At 63.5% G+C, this 17,029-nt stretch overlaps 1 protein-coding gene across 1 annotated transcript; it reads right to left on the reverse strand.

Annotated features, from left to right (window-relative positions):
* Positions 1–865: 865 nt before the first annotated feature.
* WDR18 (WD repeat domain 18) lies at positions 866–16,311 on the reverse strand. Its single transcript, XM_075902641.2, has 10 exons — positions 16,077–16,311; positions 14,548–14,658; positions 10,875–11,008; positions 8,857–8,998; positions 7,889–8,032; positions 7,012–7,076; positions 6,782–6,906; positions 5,727–5,893; positions 2,378–2,446; positions 866–1,978 (listed from the first exon to the last, which is right to left on the reverse strand). The coding sequence occupies exons 1-10, from the start codon at positions 16,281–16,283 to the stop codon at positions 1,847–1,849; spliced, it is 1,296 nt and encodes a 431-aa protein (XP_075758756.2). The 5' UTR covers positions 16,284–16,311; the 3' UTR covers positions 866–1,846.
* Between the last annotated feature and the right edge of the window lie 718 nt (positions 16,312–17,029).

A 17,029-nucleotide genomic window follows, 5' to 3' on the forward strand; every position in this document is an offset into this window, starting at 1 on the left:
ACAGCGGGGCTGGGAAGGGTTCCTGCCAGCTCCCCAGGTGACCCCACGTTCGCACCGTGGGCACGGGGATCAGGGAGGAGACTGGTCCCCCAGGCCCGCGATGGCCGGCTCCTGGGCCTGGCTGGGCTCCGACCAGGGGAGGCCTCCGGCACTCAGGGCAGCTGGCGGCTGGAGCCTCGGCTGGGCTGTCGCAGCCTGTTAACGGGGGGGGGGGGGGGGGGGGGGGGGGGGGGGGAGAGTCCCTTATTAAACTAAGAGCATGAGCTGGCACGAGCCGGGTGCTTGGCCCAGCCCCGGGCACTTAACCACCCTCTAAATCAAAGGCACCGGCGTCTGGCTCGGGCCCCACTGCAGGGAGCCGGGTGGGGCTGAGCTCCCTGCCCCCCATCTCCCATTGCTTCCTGGCTCTAGCTCAGTGACCTCGCTGTAGGGGCCACCCCCCCACTTGGCCAGGGAGGTTCGGCCCAGGCCAGCGATTCCCGCAGAGCATTGGCAGGTGAGGGGGGCGCTGCGTTGGCTGGTGCCCCTCACCGTGGTGTTGAGCCTCGCCTGAGCCGCACTGCTGGCCCCAACGCGCCGCAGCCAGCCAGCTCCTGGCACTGCAGAGCCTCTGCAGCAAGGCAAGGAGCCCTCGCCGGGCTCACCAGCCAAGCCCCACGGGAGAGCAGCCAGCAGCCCTGGAGCCGAGGGGCGGAGCGACCGAGGGCAAGTTATTGCTGTGCCTCAGTTTCCCCATGTGTGAAACGGGGATCATCCTACACCTGACCCACTGGGGAGTGGGTTGTTCTGAGGCTCACTCAATTCACAGGGTGCTCTGAGATCCCCGGCTAGGTAGCGCTGCAGGACCGAAGAGCCAAAGCGCGTCTCGCTATAAAAACCATCTTTATGTAAAAAACCGAGCGGAATGCCACCGTACGGGACACACAGGGAGACTGAGTCCGGAGGCAAGTTCCCGAGAAAACTGCCTGAGAACAAAGGAACTGGAGCCAGAATGAGGATCAGAAACAAACCTCCCAGCTGGGAACCAACCTGACTCAGCAGCTGACGGGGGCAACGGGATCTGGCACCCAACGCCCTTCCCACAAAGGGTTAACCTCACCCCCTGAAATACCCCTCCCCCAGCACCTCCCTTACTGAACAGAGAGGAGGCGGCTGTGGCTACGCCCAGCCCCCCTGCGCACAAACCGAGCCAGCGGAACAGGTGGCAGGAGGGGAAATCGGGGCTTGTCACAGGCATGGGCGTCCCGTTGGCCTGGGCTCTGATTTTCCCTCCCAGATTTGGTGCCAATGGGGGATTCTGAGCCCACCCCTCAGCCAAGCAGTTCAGCGCAGAGGATCCGGGGGGAGGGGGGCAGCGTGTCTTCTCGGGGCAGGGGAAGGGAGAGAGACGCGGCATCATCTCAGGCTCCTCGCCAGCCTGTCTCGCGCCGCGGCCGAGGAGAAGGGGCGTGGGGGGAAGAGAAGGGCCGTGTCCTTGTGTCTGTCTCCTGCCTCCCCTCTCCCCACAGCTCCCCTTAGGGTCTCCATTCTCGGCAGTCCAAGCCGACCTCCTGCTCACCCTCAGCCGAGCCCCCGGCTCACGCCGACGTGAAAACGGTCACGTGACAGCACGGACCACGCACGTCTGGTGGCACGTGCCGTCCTGCCCCCACGTGCTGGTCTGAGCGTGCGTGTGGATGCCGGCAGGGACATGCTGCTGCCCCTTTGCTCTCCAGGTGCGGTGCATTTCCCCGGCGATCCCATGGCCACGTGGGCTGCCTGCCTCCTGCGTCCATGAGCCCCAAGCCCCTGGGCTTGCCGCACGGCTGAGCACACCACAGGGCCGGGCGGAGGCGCGCCGGGGGGCTCACTTGGCCGACTTGGTGATGATGCGGGCAGAGAAGTCAAAGAGGTTCTTATTGATCTTCCGGAGGGTGCTGACTTCGTCCTCCAACTCCGTCACTTGGATCTTCAGCTGCTCCTGGTCTCCCATCAGGTTCTGCAGGGGGGGGGCAGAGAGGGCTTGGAGCAGGAGTCTCGACTCACCAGGCCCGATGGGGGGGGAAACCAGCAGGACAGGGTAACCAGGGTCTCCCGAGACAGGGCCCCCTCCCCAAACCTCTTATTTTCTATCCCCTCATCCCGTGTTCCCTGCCCCAAACACCCCCAATTCCGCTAGTCATCCCCAAATCCTGGCCTCAGAGGGTTCCTAAGTTTGGAGGGTGTTTAACACCTTAGGGACCACCCTGCTTCCAGGGGACCCCCGCAGGAAGCCCATGTGCCTGGCGAAGCTGGAAGGAGGGGTCCCCCATTTAATACCTCACCCTCCGATGCCAGCCCTCGCCAAGCCCCAGTCCCAGCCACCCCAGGCCTGCTGGGGCCCGTGCGTGGGACTCACCTTTTCCCTCGTCGAGCACATCTGCGAGTACAACCGCTCGGCCTTTTCCAAGTAGCTCTCCCCGGCTCCCTGCAAGGAAACACGCTGCAGGGGTCAGGCAGGCGCATCTCACGACCCCACTGTCTTACCGTCCCCAAAGCCCCCTGCAGGACACTGACGCCCCGGGAACCTCCCAGCACCGTGCCGGCCCCGGCTCAGCAACACGGGGAGAGCTTTCCTCAGCGCATCAAAGGAAGGAAAAACCTTAAATGAACCAACAGAATCGCGATGGAGAGCGGTTCCCTGCTCTGATAGCGCGGAGATGGCCGTTGGGATCTATCACCGACCACCTGACCTGGATGGGGAAGCGACTGTGAAATGCTCAGGCAGATTAGCGAGGCTGTAAAAATACAAACGCGATCCCAGTGGGGGATTTCAACTATCCCAGTATCGACTGGGCACACGTCACCTCGGGACGGGAAGCACAAAGTGTCTTGACACCTTAAACGACTGCTCCTTGGAGCAGCTGGTTCTGGAGCCCACGAGAAGCTATTTTTGATTCATTCCTAAGTGGAGCACAGGATCTGGTCCAAGAGGTGACTATAGCTGGACCGCTTGGAAACAGTGACCAGAGTGCAATTAAATGTAACATCCCTGTGGTGGGAAAAACCCCTCAGCAGCCCGACAGCGTGGGCATTTCATTTCAGACAGGGGACGGACACAGACGAGGAAGTTAGTGAAACAGAAATTAAACGGCACAGGGACAAGCTGACATCCCTGCAAGCTGCATGGAAACTTTTCAAGGACACCATAATAGAGGCTCAACTTAAACGTATACCCCAGATTTAAAAAAAAAATACAGTAAGGGAACCAAAAAAGTGCCATTGGGGCTTTACAGCCAAAGAAAAGAAGCAGAGAGAAAGAAAAAGGCATTGCTCAGTGAGTGGGAGTCAAAACCTAATGAGGGAAACTGAAAGGAGCATAAACTGTCAAATGAAGTGTCAAAATCAGATCTAGAGTAGCCCAATGTCTGAGACTCTGTAACGCTGAAATGCTGGCTGTTCCCTCTGGGGGGCGCTGTTCCCTCTGGGGGGGCACTGTTCCCTCTGGGGGGCACTGTTCCCTCTGGGGGGGCGCTGTTCCCTCTGGGGGGCGCTGTTCCCTCTGGGGGGCGCTGTTCCCTCCCGCTGTGGCGCTCGGCTGGGCTGCCGCACAGAAGCAAGTGGTGCAAGCGGCCATTTGGGGTCCGCGCTCCCCATGCAGGAGGAGGAGGAGAAGAGAGAACGAGAGGCAGGAGGCAGAGGAGGGCTGAGAGAGAGCAAGGGGGAGGCAGTAGGAGGAGGGGGGGGAGAGAGAGAGAGACGGGTGGCTCAGGAGAGAAGACCGAGATAGAAAGGGAACAGGACGTGGAGGAGAGACCCGAAAATCCCATTTTATGGGCTAATTGGCTAGTATAACAAGAAAAGCCCAAAAGGAGTTTGACGAGCAGCTAGCCAAACCCTCCAAAAGTAATAGCAAAATGGTTTTAAGTGCCTCAGAAGCAGGAGCCCAGCTCCCTGCCTGGCAGGGCCCTGGATGATGGAGGTGCCAAAGGAGCACTCAGACGATAGGCTCACTGCAGAGAAACTACATGAATTCTCTGCATCTGTCTTCCCGGCTGAGGCCGCGAGGGAGATTCCCAACCCTGAGCCGTTCCTTGTAGGTGACGCATGGGGGGCCCTGTCCCAGACTGAGGAGGTTTTGGAGCACACCCATGGACTGAACGAGTCGCGGGACCAGGCAGCAGCTCCCAATAGTTCGGCAAGAACTCAACTGGGAAAGTGCGGAACTCCTGAGTGGACGTGTCGCCTGCCTTCCAATCGGCGTCTGGACCCGGCGACGGGCAGCTCGCCGACTGACACCCCTTCTCTCTCGCGGGATCCCGGCAATTACATCCGGGAAGTCTAAGGGCAGGGCCGGGCGCAATGGCTGAACCTCCAGTAAAGAAGAGAGTCGTCGGCCACGGGGACGAAGGCCGTTTGTTGGGGGGAGTCACGTGGTCTCTGTAAAGGGAAATCACGGCTCACTAGTCTAGAGTTCTTTGACGGGGGAGGGCCCAACGAGCATGCGGACACGGGGGAGCCAGGGACCTAGTGCGCTTAGATCTCCAGAAAGCCTCTGCCAAGGTCCCTCGCCCAAGGCCCCCAAGCAAAGCGAGCTGCCACGGGTAGGCGGGAAGGTCCGTTCGTGGGCAGGAATCAATGGCGAGCTGTCCGAGCGGAGAGAACTCGTCGTGTGCCCCGGGAGTCAGGCCTGGGACCAGCCCTATTCAGCCTCCGTCAGTGATCTGGAGAGGGGGGAACAGCGAGGAGCCAACATCTGCAGAGATACAGGCTGCTCAAGACAGCGAAGCCCAAAGCAGCCTGTGAAGAGCTTCCACAGGGTCCCGCCTAACTAGGTCACTGCCCGGTCTGCATGGGAGAAGGGCGGCCGGGGCTCGCTCCGCACCAGAAGGGACAGGCTGGGGGCAGGTCCACGAGAGCGGCGGAGCTTCTTCCTGGGACAGGCTGCCAGGTGCAGCAAAGACGTCCCAACAGCTCTGGGCACAGACCCCACGTCCGCCACCCCCTGCTCTAACAAGGGATAGAAACGAGTAGCAGCTACTGCTCTCCCCCTCTCCCTGCTGCCTCTGTATGAGAGGCAGCAAGAGGGGGGAGAAACAGGAGCTGGTGCCGCCTGCCCCCCCCATCAGAGGCAACGGGGGGAGATAGGGGAGTCGCTCTGGCAGCAGCCTCTGTCCGCAGGGGTCCCAGTGGGAAGCTGGATCCCCCTGTGGACGGGCTGCTGCTGCCAAGAAGCCCTTGTTCACGCTGGCCCTGGCTGGCCACAGGCAAGCGCTTCTGGATCCCGCTTATGCCAGTCCGGGACGCTGCCCGGCGGCTCCTGCCGCGTTTACAATGCGGAGTCCGGGCGAGCCAGGACTGCTCAGTCCCAGCTCCAGCCGGCTGCCGCCGCGGCTCTGCAAGAGGCCCCGTTGTCGACTAAGCGTGTAGGCGACACAAATTGTCCGGACTGCACGATGAGCCAGATAACCGCCACGGCGCAGCCTGAGCTCTAACCACTAGAGCTCACTGCCCCCCCAGAGCCAGAGACCCCGAAGTCGACTCCCAGGCCCTCTCGTTCTAGCTGCTCTTTCAGTCGACTTGTCAACGGGCAGGCCCAGGTGCGGCTGGGCTCTCAGGCCATTACAGGAGGACGCTAAGCGCCCGCCAGGTCCCCCCCCGCTTCCTCTCCAAAGGGGTGGCTGGGCCAGGAATCAGCTCGGCAGGGATCAGCCAGCTGCTCCGCTGGAGCTGGAAGAGCCCCCAGGCCGGGGCGGGACGGACCCTACCTGCTGGTGGAGGCCGAGACGCACCGTCACCCCCTCGGATCCTGGCTCCTCGCCGCTCTCCGTCCCGTGCAGGTGTTTGCTGAACTTGGGCAGCGGCACGCTGGGCTTGCTGTCCGGGTTACACATGCTGGCTGGGGCCATCACAATGAAGGCGTTTGTAACCGGGCCTGGGGGAAAAGCAAGAGCCGGGGAAATTCCCACGGTGCCAACATGCTTGGGAAGGGCAGGGCAGCAGCAGGACTCCTGGGTCCTATTCCTAGCTCTGGGACACAGCGGGACCCTGTGTTCGGCACCAGGAGCAGGGCTCAGGGCCCCTGGGTTCTGGTCCTGGCTCGGGCAGGGAGCGGAGCCTCGGAGCAGCCGGGGCTCCTGGGTTCCCGGCCATGCAGCTGATCAAACCCGGGGCCAAGGCGCCAGACGCAGGACTCAGCAGGGCCCGCTGGGGGCAGCGCACCGTGCTGAGGTCGGCTGCTTTGGGAGATCAGAGAGCGGGGGAGGAGGGGCCCCAGTCTGGCCCCAAGCAGTCCTGGGGCAGGGAGCTTTAGCTCGGTGAAAGGAAGCTGAACGTGCCTGGGGACGCTCCTGCTTCAGCTGGCGCGACAGGACGTGCAGTGATGGGGGGCAGTAGGCTGAGCGCTTGGGTGGCCACCCAGGGGGTAGACGTGACTGCCCGAGAAGGCCAGGCTTATGGGGTAGCTGACTGCTCGCTACACCCCCACTTGGGCATGTGGGCCTCAGCCGGCTGGATCCGTGCCCCCAGGTTCAGCCCAGCTCAGGGGCCCCCAGTTCTGCCCGGCTGCATTCTGAGCATTCGCCAGAGCAGCGGCGAGCAGCACCCCGGAGCGCGGCGGCATCACTGAGCAGCTGGGGCCCCCCGTCCAGTGGCCAAGTCGCTGGGGATGAGGGGGCTAAGCTGCCCCCCCCAGCATGAGGGGAAGGGGAGGGCTCGGCTCAGACTGTCACACACGGGGGGAACCCGCCCCAGGCGCAGGCTGGCCGGAGCCGTTCGCTGGCCGGGTGGGCTGGGCTGGGCGGGGCGCCGGAGCCGGCCCCACCTTTGTGATTCATCGTCCGCAGGCACTGCTTGCTCTGGATGTCCCACAGCCGGACGGTCTCGTCGTGCGAGCCGGAGAGCAGCAGGCTGCCGTCCGTGGAGACGGACAGACAGGTCACCTGGTTCCTGCGGACAGAGGGACAGCCGCCGGCGCTGGGTTACGGGGAGGCAGCGGGGATGCGGGGACTGGTCTGGAGGTCAGGAAAGGGTCAGCGATTGGTGGAGACTGACCTGTGCCCCTTGAAGATCTTCCCGTTCTCCCGCTCCGACTGGAAGGCCCGGTCTCTCTGAACAGGCTGCGGGAGCCAAGGAAGGAGAATTCAGAGGGTGAGCTGCCTCCCTCCCCAGCAAGGGGAGAGCAGGGGAGAGCAGGTCCTACAGAGGGCGGCCGAGCTGGACGCGAGCCCCTCCAGGTCTGAGCCCCAACTCATGTCTGGCCCGGGGGTGCTGCAGTCGCGTCGTGCCTGTGCAGCATGGCCCAGGGTCACGGCCTGGGGCCAGTGCGGACGGGGGGCCGAGCAGGGGAGATGGAGCAGCCTGAGCCCCCAGGCCTCTGCTCCCCTGAATCCGAGTTCTCAGCCTCGCAGGCTGGAGGCGAAGGGACGTGCTGTTCTGGGCAGTGGGGACATGTAACGGCCCCTGCCCGGGCCACGATCCCAGCCCCAGAGAGCCACCCTGGAAGGGGCATCTCAGGCGTCGCGACCCCCTTGCGGGAGACACCCCGTCCGGCTGCTCCGGCTCTCGATATTTAGAGCGGGGAGGGGGACTCAGACTTGCAAACGATTCCAGGACCCCCCCCCTCCTGTCCGCAGCCAGCGAGGTCCCTCTGGCCGCTCAGGAGCCCAGGGGGCCTCAACCAGCAATTCCACCGCTGCATCCTGCCCGGGCGCTCGGCGACCACAGACCGGGCCCCGCGGCCCCGCCCCCCACGCTCCGACCAGACGCCCCCTCCTCCCAGCCCTACGAGCCAGGCGGGACTGGGGGCGGCCAGCCCCAGGGGAGCAGACGAGGAAAGCAGCCGGCTCCTGTCAGCTCCGCCCCTGCGCAGGGCTGCCGGGGTCCGGCTCGCACCCCCTCACAGGACGCCTGCCCCTCCCGGAACACTCACCCAGGCACAGAGGTCGACCTGGAAGATGGAGCCGTCCATGCCGCCGCAGAACATGTGATACTCGGCCAGGTCAAGGGTCACCGCCATGATGCCCACGTCGAAGAGCACGGAGAGCAGGAGCTCGCCCGAGGAGATTTCCCAGAGCTGGGCGGGGGCAGAGAGGACGGGGTTAACGGCAGAACCCGCTGTCCTTCCCTAGCGACTCCCCTCCCCCTCGCAGTCCTTCGCCTGCCTGGGAAGGAGCAGCAGCATCGCCCCAGGCTAGAGGTGGGGAAACTGAGGCCCAAGGTCACAAAGCAAGAGGCTGCCCCAAGAGCGCAGATGTGAACCAGCCGCAGGACGGTTACATAGGCGCCTGCGCTGCGCCCGTCCGCCTCCCTTCTTCCGCCAAGGGAGTCGTCCGAGCAGACCAAGCCCCCTTTTCCCTACACTCCAGAGCTCCCCTTCCTGGCTGCTTTCCAGTCTCCCCTTACAGGAGGGAGAGTGTTGCCTAGTGGTGAGACCAAAAGGCCCCAGTTGTACTGTGGTCTCCCTACACGACTGGCCGAGCCCCTGAACTGCTCTGCCTCCCCGCCTGTAAAACAGGGACCATGTCCTGCGGCAGCTTCCTCTCCCGGGGACCCCTGGAATATTTTAGCACCCCCGCTGCAGCTGCCTGCCTCCGCCGGATGGAGGTTGCCAGCCGGGTAGGACGCAGAGGGCTCCAAGCAGGCCCCCCCCCGGACAGCAGGGAAGCTGCCAAGCACACGGGGACATCGGCTCGAGGTGACAGAAGAGCTGCCAACGTGGGGAGGAGAAGCCCCATTAAGCACTGGCAGGGCTGAGTCACCGGCGAGCGCGCCAGGAACTGCCCGCAGTCAGCGCCGGGAGACAGGATGGATCCTGACCCCTCCAGGGCACCGTTCACCGGGCCAGCAGCGCAGAAGCCACGTGACCGGGACCACCGCGCTCCCCGCCCCCGCCCTTACCTTCACCGTCTGGTCCAGGGAGGCGCTGGCGGCTCGGGCCAGGGGGCCGCCGAAGCCGCAGCACAGGTCTGTTATGGGGAGGCTGTGTCGGGACCACACGTGGCGAGGCTTGGGGATCTGGGGGTGCTCCGCCTGCAGCGTGCTGCACGGGGAAGAACAGAGCAGGGGGGTTAATGCAGTGGGGGGGCTGCGAGAGGAGAGCAGACGCGGCTGCCGGGGCCCCGGGGGCTGCGCGTGGGAGCTGGGAAGGGAGCGTGTCGGCGTGGGGGCTCGGCCCTGGCGAGATGCTCTTTGACTCCGCCAAAGGAAGGGAGGAGCCTGGAGCAAGGGCTCCGAGATCAGGGCGTGCGAGTGGCCCCGGCCCCGGCAGCCTGAAACGTCTCCGCCGCGGCCTCCTGCTTGTGCCGCTTCGTGGAGCTGTCAGCGGGCAGGCGCCCCGAGCCAACGGCAGGGCTGGCATCCTGCTAGCACACTCCACCGCAACCTCCTTCCCCTCCCCCCTCGCCCAGCCAGCCCCAAGCCGCTCCGGGCCGGGCCCCACAAAAGCAGCCGCAGCAGGGTCCAGGCGCAGTTTGCCACGTGCCCTGGACGGGGTCGGGGGAGGACACTCAGGGACAGCAGCCGGTCTGGTTTCCTGGATCTCGGCGCAGCACGAGCCACAGGTAACTGCTCCCTCCCTCCCGTCCAATCCCGCCCTCCCCTCCCTGGGGTCAGCACTAAGGGAAAGGGAGGCACAGCTGCTGAGAGCCCAGTGCCTGCCCGGCTCCCACGTGCACACGGCTCCACGTTAATCCCCAGCGTCCCTGCCCGGCTCCGACGTGCACACGGCTCCACGTTAATCCCCAGCATCCCTGCCCGGCTCCGACGTGCACACGGCTCCACGTTAATCCCCAGCGTCCCTGCCCGGCTCCGACGTGCACACGGCTCCACGTTAATCCCCAGCGTCCCTGCCCGGCTCCCACGTGCACACGGCTCCACGTTAATCCCCAGCGTCCCTGCCCGGCTCCGACGTGCACACGGCTCCACGTTAATCCCCCACGTCCCTGCCCGGCTCCGACGTGCACACGGCTACACATTAATCCCCAGCGTCCCTGCCCGGCTCCGACATGCACACGGCTACACATTAATCCCCAGCGTCCCTGCCCGGCTCCGACGTGCACACGGCTCCACGTTAATCCCCCACATCCCTGCCCGGCTCCGACGTGCACACGGCTCCACGTTAATCACCAGCGTCCCTGCCCGGCTCCGACGTGCACACAGCTCCACGTTAATCCCCAGCGTCCCTGCCCGGCTCCAACGTGCACACGGCTACACGTTAATCCCCAGCGTCCCTGCCCGGCTCCGACATGCACACAGCTCCACGTTAATCCCCAGCGTCCCTGCCCGGCTCCGACATGCACACAGCTCCACGTTAATCCCCAGCGTCCCTGCCCGGCTCCGACGTGCACACGGCTACACGTTAATCCCCAGCGTCCCTGCCCGGCTCCGACATGCACACAGCTACACGTTAATCCCCCGCGTCCCTGCCTGGCTCCCACGTGCACACGGCTACACGTTAATCCCCAGCGTCCCTGCCCGGCTCCGACGTGCACACGGCTACACGTTAATCCCCAGCGTCCCTGCCCGGCTCCGACATGCACACGGCTACACGTTAATCCCCCACATCCCTGCCCGGCTCCGACATGCACACAGCTCCACGTTAATCTCTCTCTCTCTCTCTCTCACACACACACAGAGCGTGTCTGGCACGTGCCCCTTGCGAAGGGCCCTTTAACTGACCCCAGCAGTGGCCTTGTGCACAGGAAACACACCCACCAAGGTGCTCCGCCCCCGCTAACGGGGCTGGGCGTTTCACTGCCTGCTTCTCGCCCTCTAGCCATTGGAACAGGTGGGGGCGCCCTACGCGGAGAAGGGGAACAGCCCCGGCCAGACATGGGAGCGCCCCAGTCACTGCTCTGGCTACACAGCACCTCGGGCGGGGAGAATCTCTCCCCACTAGGGGTGGAAGATGCCGCTACCTGTAAAGGTTCCACACCAGGACCAGGCAGTCCTTGGCCCCCGAGAGGAAGTGGCTGCTGTCGTCAGTGAAGCACAGGCACGTGAGGTCCTGGTAGTGGCGGTTCAGGATGGCGAGGAGGTTCCCGCTGGAGACCTGGAAACGAGAGAAAGGGAACCCGTGAAAGCCCCTAGATGGCCACTTCTCCCTTCCCAGCCTCGCAGCAGTGTGGAAGGGCCTCGCGAGGGCCCCCCGGGGCATAGACACAAGCCAAGCCAGGATGAGCTGGAGAACAGATGGACTCACTGGTAAGGCACCAGACCCTGGCTTCTGATTCAGTGTGGCCTCAAAAAAACCCACCAACCAACCAACCCACTCCCCGTGCCTCAGTTTCTCCATCGACAGTCTCCTATCCACTGGGGGGGGAGGGGCTCGTGAGGCAGAGTGAACGGATGCAAAGCGTCTTGGGAGTGCTGCTTGAGAAGAGCAGCGTGTAGCAGAGACGGCCGGGCAGGGAGCAGCTCCCGGCGTCTTTCACAGAGCTCTGTGCACCCAGCACTCGGAAGGATTTTTCTTGTCCCCTGGTGACAATCCGATACCCACAGCTGCTCAAATAGCGAGGCTCAGGACCATGCCCCGGGACCGAGAGCTTTATGGGCAGACACTTGGCAGTTTAGCCCTGGGCCCAAGTCACGGCTTTTTGATTTGCCCCAGGAAATACTCAGCACATCTCTTACCCCGCCTGAGTGCCACTAACAAGCCCTGCAACTCTCATCCCTTCAGGCCCCGAAGAACTTCTCAAAGCTCCTACGGCAGGCAGGCAGCACGACCCTCGTTGTGCCAGTGGGGAAACAGAGGCACAACGAGACCGTCTATGCCAAGGTCATCCAGCAAGTCAGTGGCAGAGCTGGGAATAAAACCCAGGAGTGCGGACTCTTGGGCCAGCTTATCCTGTCAACGCTCAGTTTGTCGGCGTGATCACAAGGACTGCGATTTCCCTTTAGGCTGTGGCTCTGCACACCGCCTTCTACCAACCACTTTGGGTAGCCTCCAGTGAGAGCGCGAGGACGGAACGGGCGCCCCTCTCCAAGGGGACAAGCACAGGTACTGCGGATGGTCGGAGCCTCTGCTACCCACTCCTAAACTCTCCTCCAAACACTACGCAGAAACTAAGCGCTTCCCAGAGATAGGATCCAGCGTCCTCTCACCTCGGGCTGCTGGGCAGGGCCCCTTGCTCCCTTCAACACAAGGGGAGACCGAGGGGGGAGCATCTACCCACACAACCGCTATCAGTAAGTGCCGACTTCTCTCACCCTCTCCTTCAGGCTGCAACCACATGCCCGAAAGCAAAGGGCCTGCCAGACAGGCAGCCCTGCCCTCTCGTGGCAATTTCTTGTAGCTGCACAAAGGTGGTTTCCTAAGCTCAAGCCAGAAAAGATGAATTTCTCCTATATTATTTGGAACGGACCTAACAAGGCCTCCGCCAATCAGAGAGCACAGATACCGTGTAATTACGGGTGCCCAGAGCAATGGGACGTCCCTGCATTTGGACTGGGCCCCAGTTCCATAGGACAAACGTGCCTCGGTTGTTCAAATCAGACCCTCGGCACTAGGTATGTCAGTTCAGTGTTTCCTGAGCTAATGCAAACGGGGCCTTTGGAGGCAGAGCACGGCCTAGCGGTTAGTGCAGGAGCTAGGCTTCCTGGCATTTACCGAAGACCCTATCACTGCTTCATGGGTAGGGCCCTTCCAAATTCACAGCCCATTTTGGTAAATTTCACGGTCACAAGATCTGTAAAATCATAAGCTGCGTGATTTCAGATATGCAAATCTGAAATGTCAGTGTTGTAACTGTAGGGGTCCTGACTTAACAGGAAGAGAGGGGTGTGGCTCTGCTACCCTTACTTCTGCTCTGCTGCTGGCAACAGCGCAGCCTGCAGAGCTGGGCAGATGGAGAGAAGCCACTGCTGGCCAGGAGCCCAGCTCTGGAGGCCGAATCACTGCCAGCAGCAGCACAGAAGGCAGGAGGGGATGGTACAGGATGGCCACCCTTCTCCACTACTGCCTGCAGAGCGGGGCCCTCAGCCAGCAGCCACCACGCTCGGGCTGTCCAGCTCTGCAGACAGTAGTGCAGAAGCAAGGTAGCATAGTGTGCTCACTGCTGCTGTACTGCTACAGGTAGGATACTGCCTGCAGATGGCCAACAGCGGCTGCCCTGCGGTTGCTCGGCGCCAGTGCATAAGTAAGGGCGGCAATACGGCAATCGCCCTGAAATAATGGTACAACCTCCCTACAAGCCCCTTTTGGGTCGGGCCCTGCAGTCTGAGAAACTCCGGCCTCCCCATGCAATCTGTATAGTATAGGGTCAAAGTACACAGAAGGCCGGATTTCACAGGTGGAGACTGGATTTCCCGGTCCATGACGTGGTTTTCATGGCCACGAATGGGGTAGGACCCTGGTCATGGGATTACCTTGGGCAAGAACCTCTTAGCTCACAAAGGAGCGCTGTGGAGTTTTGGAATAAAGTGTTTTGGATGAAAGGCAAACAAGAGCTCAGCTTGGGTTCACTCTGCCCCAGCAAAGTTCAGTTCCCGAACAGGAAGCAACCAGAAGCCACCATGTACATAATAAAGAGAGGGCTCTTTGCTGGCTCTTTGGTTAAGTGCCGCCGTGCTCCGCGTTCGCTCGATCAACAGTCCTTGCTCCTATGGGTCATTGTTAGGGGGCCTGCACGGCCCTGGCTTGGCAATAAACACAGTGCGGATCTCTAACAAGAAAAACCCAGGCCTGTCAAGTCTGGTGCACATAAGCACGCAGGCAAGGTTTGGGAGGGAGAAGCTTTGAGAGGCAGGAATGTTTTGCATAACAATGCAGATTAAGCATCATAGGAGAGACCACGTCAAGAACACACAACAAGCAACCTTGCACTGGTGCTTCTATTTCTGATCAGCACAAATTACAGATGCAGCCATAAAACTGTTAACTACGCTCATTGTTTTTGGAACATCCTGATGTATCTCAAATAGGGCATTGGGCATTTTAGGTCTCTTACACACTACGTGATCAACTGGTAAATATTATTAGAACGACCAAGTCTCGTTTTGCTATAAAATAGGCTTAGTAAGAGGAATTGATGGGAGGGAGGGAGCAGAACAGACCCAAAGGTCCCGCTCATTGTAACTAGAAGTAAATAGGCCCTTCACACCAGAGACCCCAGTGCATGGTGTTCCGACGGGACCACGACCCTCCTGCCTGGTACTGTAGGTGGCATACGGGTGAAGTGTAAGTGACCTAGGCTTAATTAGTGTATTATAGTAGCTCTTATATTAATTGCTTTTGCATTGCTTTGTGCTGTATTAATTGCTTTAGAATTTATAGTATTTAAGGTTTAAATATTATAGTCATTGTTTTTAAGGCCTGTAAAACGTAAACTGCTTAAACGTAACTGCTTAAAGCTTGCAAGAAATAAGAAAGTGGTTAAGTCTCCCTGGAACGTCCTGGTTTCCCTTGGATCTAAAATAAATCGAACCACACGACAGACGTGAAAGATGGAAACTGTGCAGTCACACTCATCACAGCAAGTACACTGTATTTTCCCCAGTAGCCTAAGGGTGTCAGCCTTTTCCTGACATGTAGCCTCATTTTTAACTCAGCCGCCTACACAACGGTTTCCATGTAGCCCTCGGATATCTCACCTCCCACAGATAGATGCTCTCCGCAATGCCTGCCAGGATGTAGAGACCATTGGGGGACGCGGTCAGGCAGGTCACCACCCCAGGGCAGATGATCTTCTGCTGGAGTTGGTCCTAGAAGCACAAAGAATGGACGGGAACAGGGGCATTCAGTGAGGAGGCAAAAAGTCACTTAGGGCTGGATTCGTGAGGGAACTGGGCAGAGGAATGAGGACCCAGGTTCAATTCCAGTCCCAGTTGTAGATTGGGGGGGCTGACGTGGGCAGGGCTCTGAGGGGCCTGATGGGAGTGAGGATCAATGGGGGCGGGAGCGTCCCAAGAGGGCAATGGGGGCAGGGCAGAGAAGGAGGCCTGGGGGGAGGAGATGAAGGCGGGACTCTGAGAGGGGCTTCGGGGGGGGGGGGGATGGGGTCCCAGGTGGGATTCTGAGGGGCCTGATGGGTCTGAGTTGGGGGGAGGTCAATGGGGAAGGGCTGAGGGGGTCCTGGGGAGGTAATGGAGGGTGGGTATCTGAGGAGTAACCCAGGGGGCAATGAGAGCTGGGCTGAGGGAGGTCCCGGGGACGATGGGGGAGTTCTGAGGGGGTAACGGGCATGGGGATGATGGAAGCCTCAGGGGGCAATGGGGGGTTCCCAAGGGCTTCGGCTGAGGGGAATCCCGGGGGGGCTCTGGGGGGCTCCAGGGGGAGGGGATAAAGGGGTCTGGGGTCCTGGAGGGGTGGGGCTGAGGGGAGTCCTGGGGGGCGGGGCTCTGAGGGATCACGGGGGGCTGGGTCTGGGAGCTTCTGGGGGGCGGGGCTGAGGAGTCCTGGGGGGTGGGGCCAAGGGAGGCGGGGCTGCGGGGGCCGGGGGGTGGGGTCAGGAGGCTCCTGGAGGGTGGGGCTCTGAGGGGTCCTGGGGGGGCGGGACCGAGGGCCTGGTGGCGGGGTCCGAGGGCCCGGGGCTCTGAGGGGTCCTGGGGGGCGGGGTCCGAGGGCCCCGGGGGCGGGGCTCTGAGGGGTCCTGGGGGGCGGGGTCCAAGGGCCCGGGGGCGGGGGGGCGGGGCTCTGGGGGGGGGTCCTGGGGGGGGGCGGGGTCCGAGGGCCCGGGGGCGGGGCTCTGAGGGGCCTGGGGGCGGGGCTCTGAGGGGCCCGGGGGCGGGGTCCGAGGGCCCGGGGGTGGGGCTCTGAGGGGTCCTGGGGGGGGGGGGCTCCGAGGGCCCGGGGGCGGGCCCGAGGGCGGGGCTAAGGGCCCGGGGGCGGGGTCCGAGGGGCCCGGGGGCGGGGCTCTGAGGGGCCTGGGGGCGGGGCTCTGAGGGGCCCGGGGGCGGGGTCCGAGGGCCCGGGGGTGGGGCTCTGAGGGGTCCTGGGGGGGGCGGGGCTCCGAGGGCCCGGGGGCGGGGCTCCGAGGGCCCGGGTCCGAGGGCCCGGGGGGCGGGGCTCTGAGGGGTCCTGGGGGGGCGGGGCTCTGAGGGGCCCGGGGGCGGGGTCCGAGGGCCCGGGGGGCGGGGTCCGAGGGCCCCGGGGGGCGGGGCTAGGGCCGGGGGCGGGGCACCTTGCGCTGCAGCTCCCACACGCTGACGTAGGCCTTGCCGAGCTGCGCGCCCAGCAGGTGCCCCGCGCCCAGCAGCGCCAGGCCGCGCGCGCCGCTGTTGCCGCCGCGGTAGCCGGGCAGGGCGCAGCCCGAGCGCAGCTCCCACACGGCGCAGCCCCACGGCCCGGCCGCGTCCGCCACCAGCGCCACCTCCGCGGGCGCCGCCATCTTGCGCCCCGCGCCGCCCCGCCCCGGAAGCTAAGCAGGCGCGGCCGGGGCCGGGGCCGGAGGGGAGACCCGCGCGCGGGCGCCGCCTGCCGGGCGCCAGGGCTCAGCGCGCCAGTGGGGCGCCAGGGGGCGCTGCTCGCCCACCGCGCGCAGCAGGGCCTGGCGCCGTGACCCCCGGCGGGGGCGGGGCAGTGTAAGGGGGCGTCCCTGGCTGTAGGGGGGGTCTCTGGCTGCAAGGGGGGTGTCCCTGGCTGCAAGGGGGGGTGTTCCTGGCTGCAAGGGGGGTGTCCCTGGCTGCAAGGGGGGTCCCTGGCTGCAGGGGGGTCTCTGGCTGCAAGGGGGGTGTCCCTGGCTGCAAGGGGGGTCTCTGGCTGCAAGGGGGGTGTTCCTGGCTGCAAGGGGGGGTGTCCCTGGCTGCAAGGGGGGTGTCCCTGGCTGCAGGGGGGGGTGGGGGGTCTCTGGCTGCAAGGGGGGTGTCCCTGGCTGCAAGGGGGGTGTCCCTGGCTGCAGGGGGGTGTCCCTGGCTGCAAGGGGCTGTCCCTGGCTGCAGGGGGGGTCCCTGGCTGCAAGGGGGGGTGTCCCTGGCTGCAAGGGGGGGTGTCCCTGGCTGCAGGGGGGGTCCCTGGCTGCAAGGGGGGTGTCCCTGGCTGCAGGGGGGGTTTCTGGCTGTAGGGGGGGTCCCTGGCTGCAGGGGGGTCTCTGGCTGCAAGGGGGGTCCCTGGCCCTGCTGCGCCCTGGAAGCGGCT

The sequence above is a fragment of the Pelodiscus sinensis genome, chromosome 32 (genome assembly GCF_052426305.1).
Source record: "Pelodiscus sinensis isolate ZL-2025 chromosome 32, ASM5242630v1, whole genome shotgun sequence".
Taxonomy (NCBI): Eukaryota; Metazoa; Chordata; order Testudines; family Trionychidae; genus Pelodiscus; species Pelodiscus sinensis.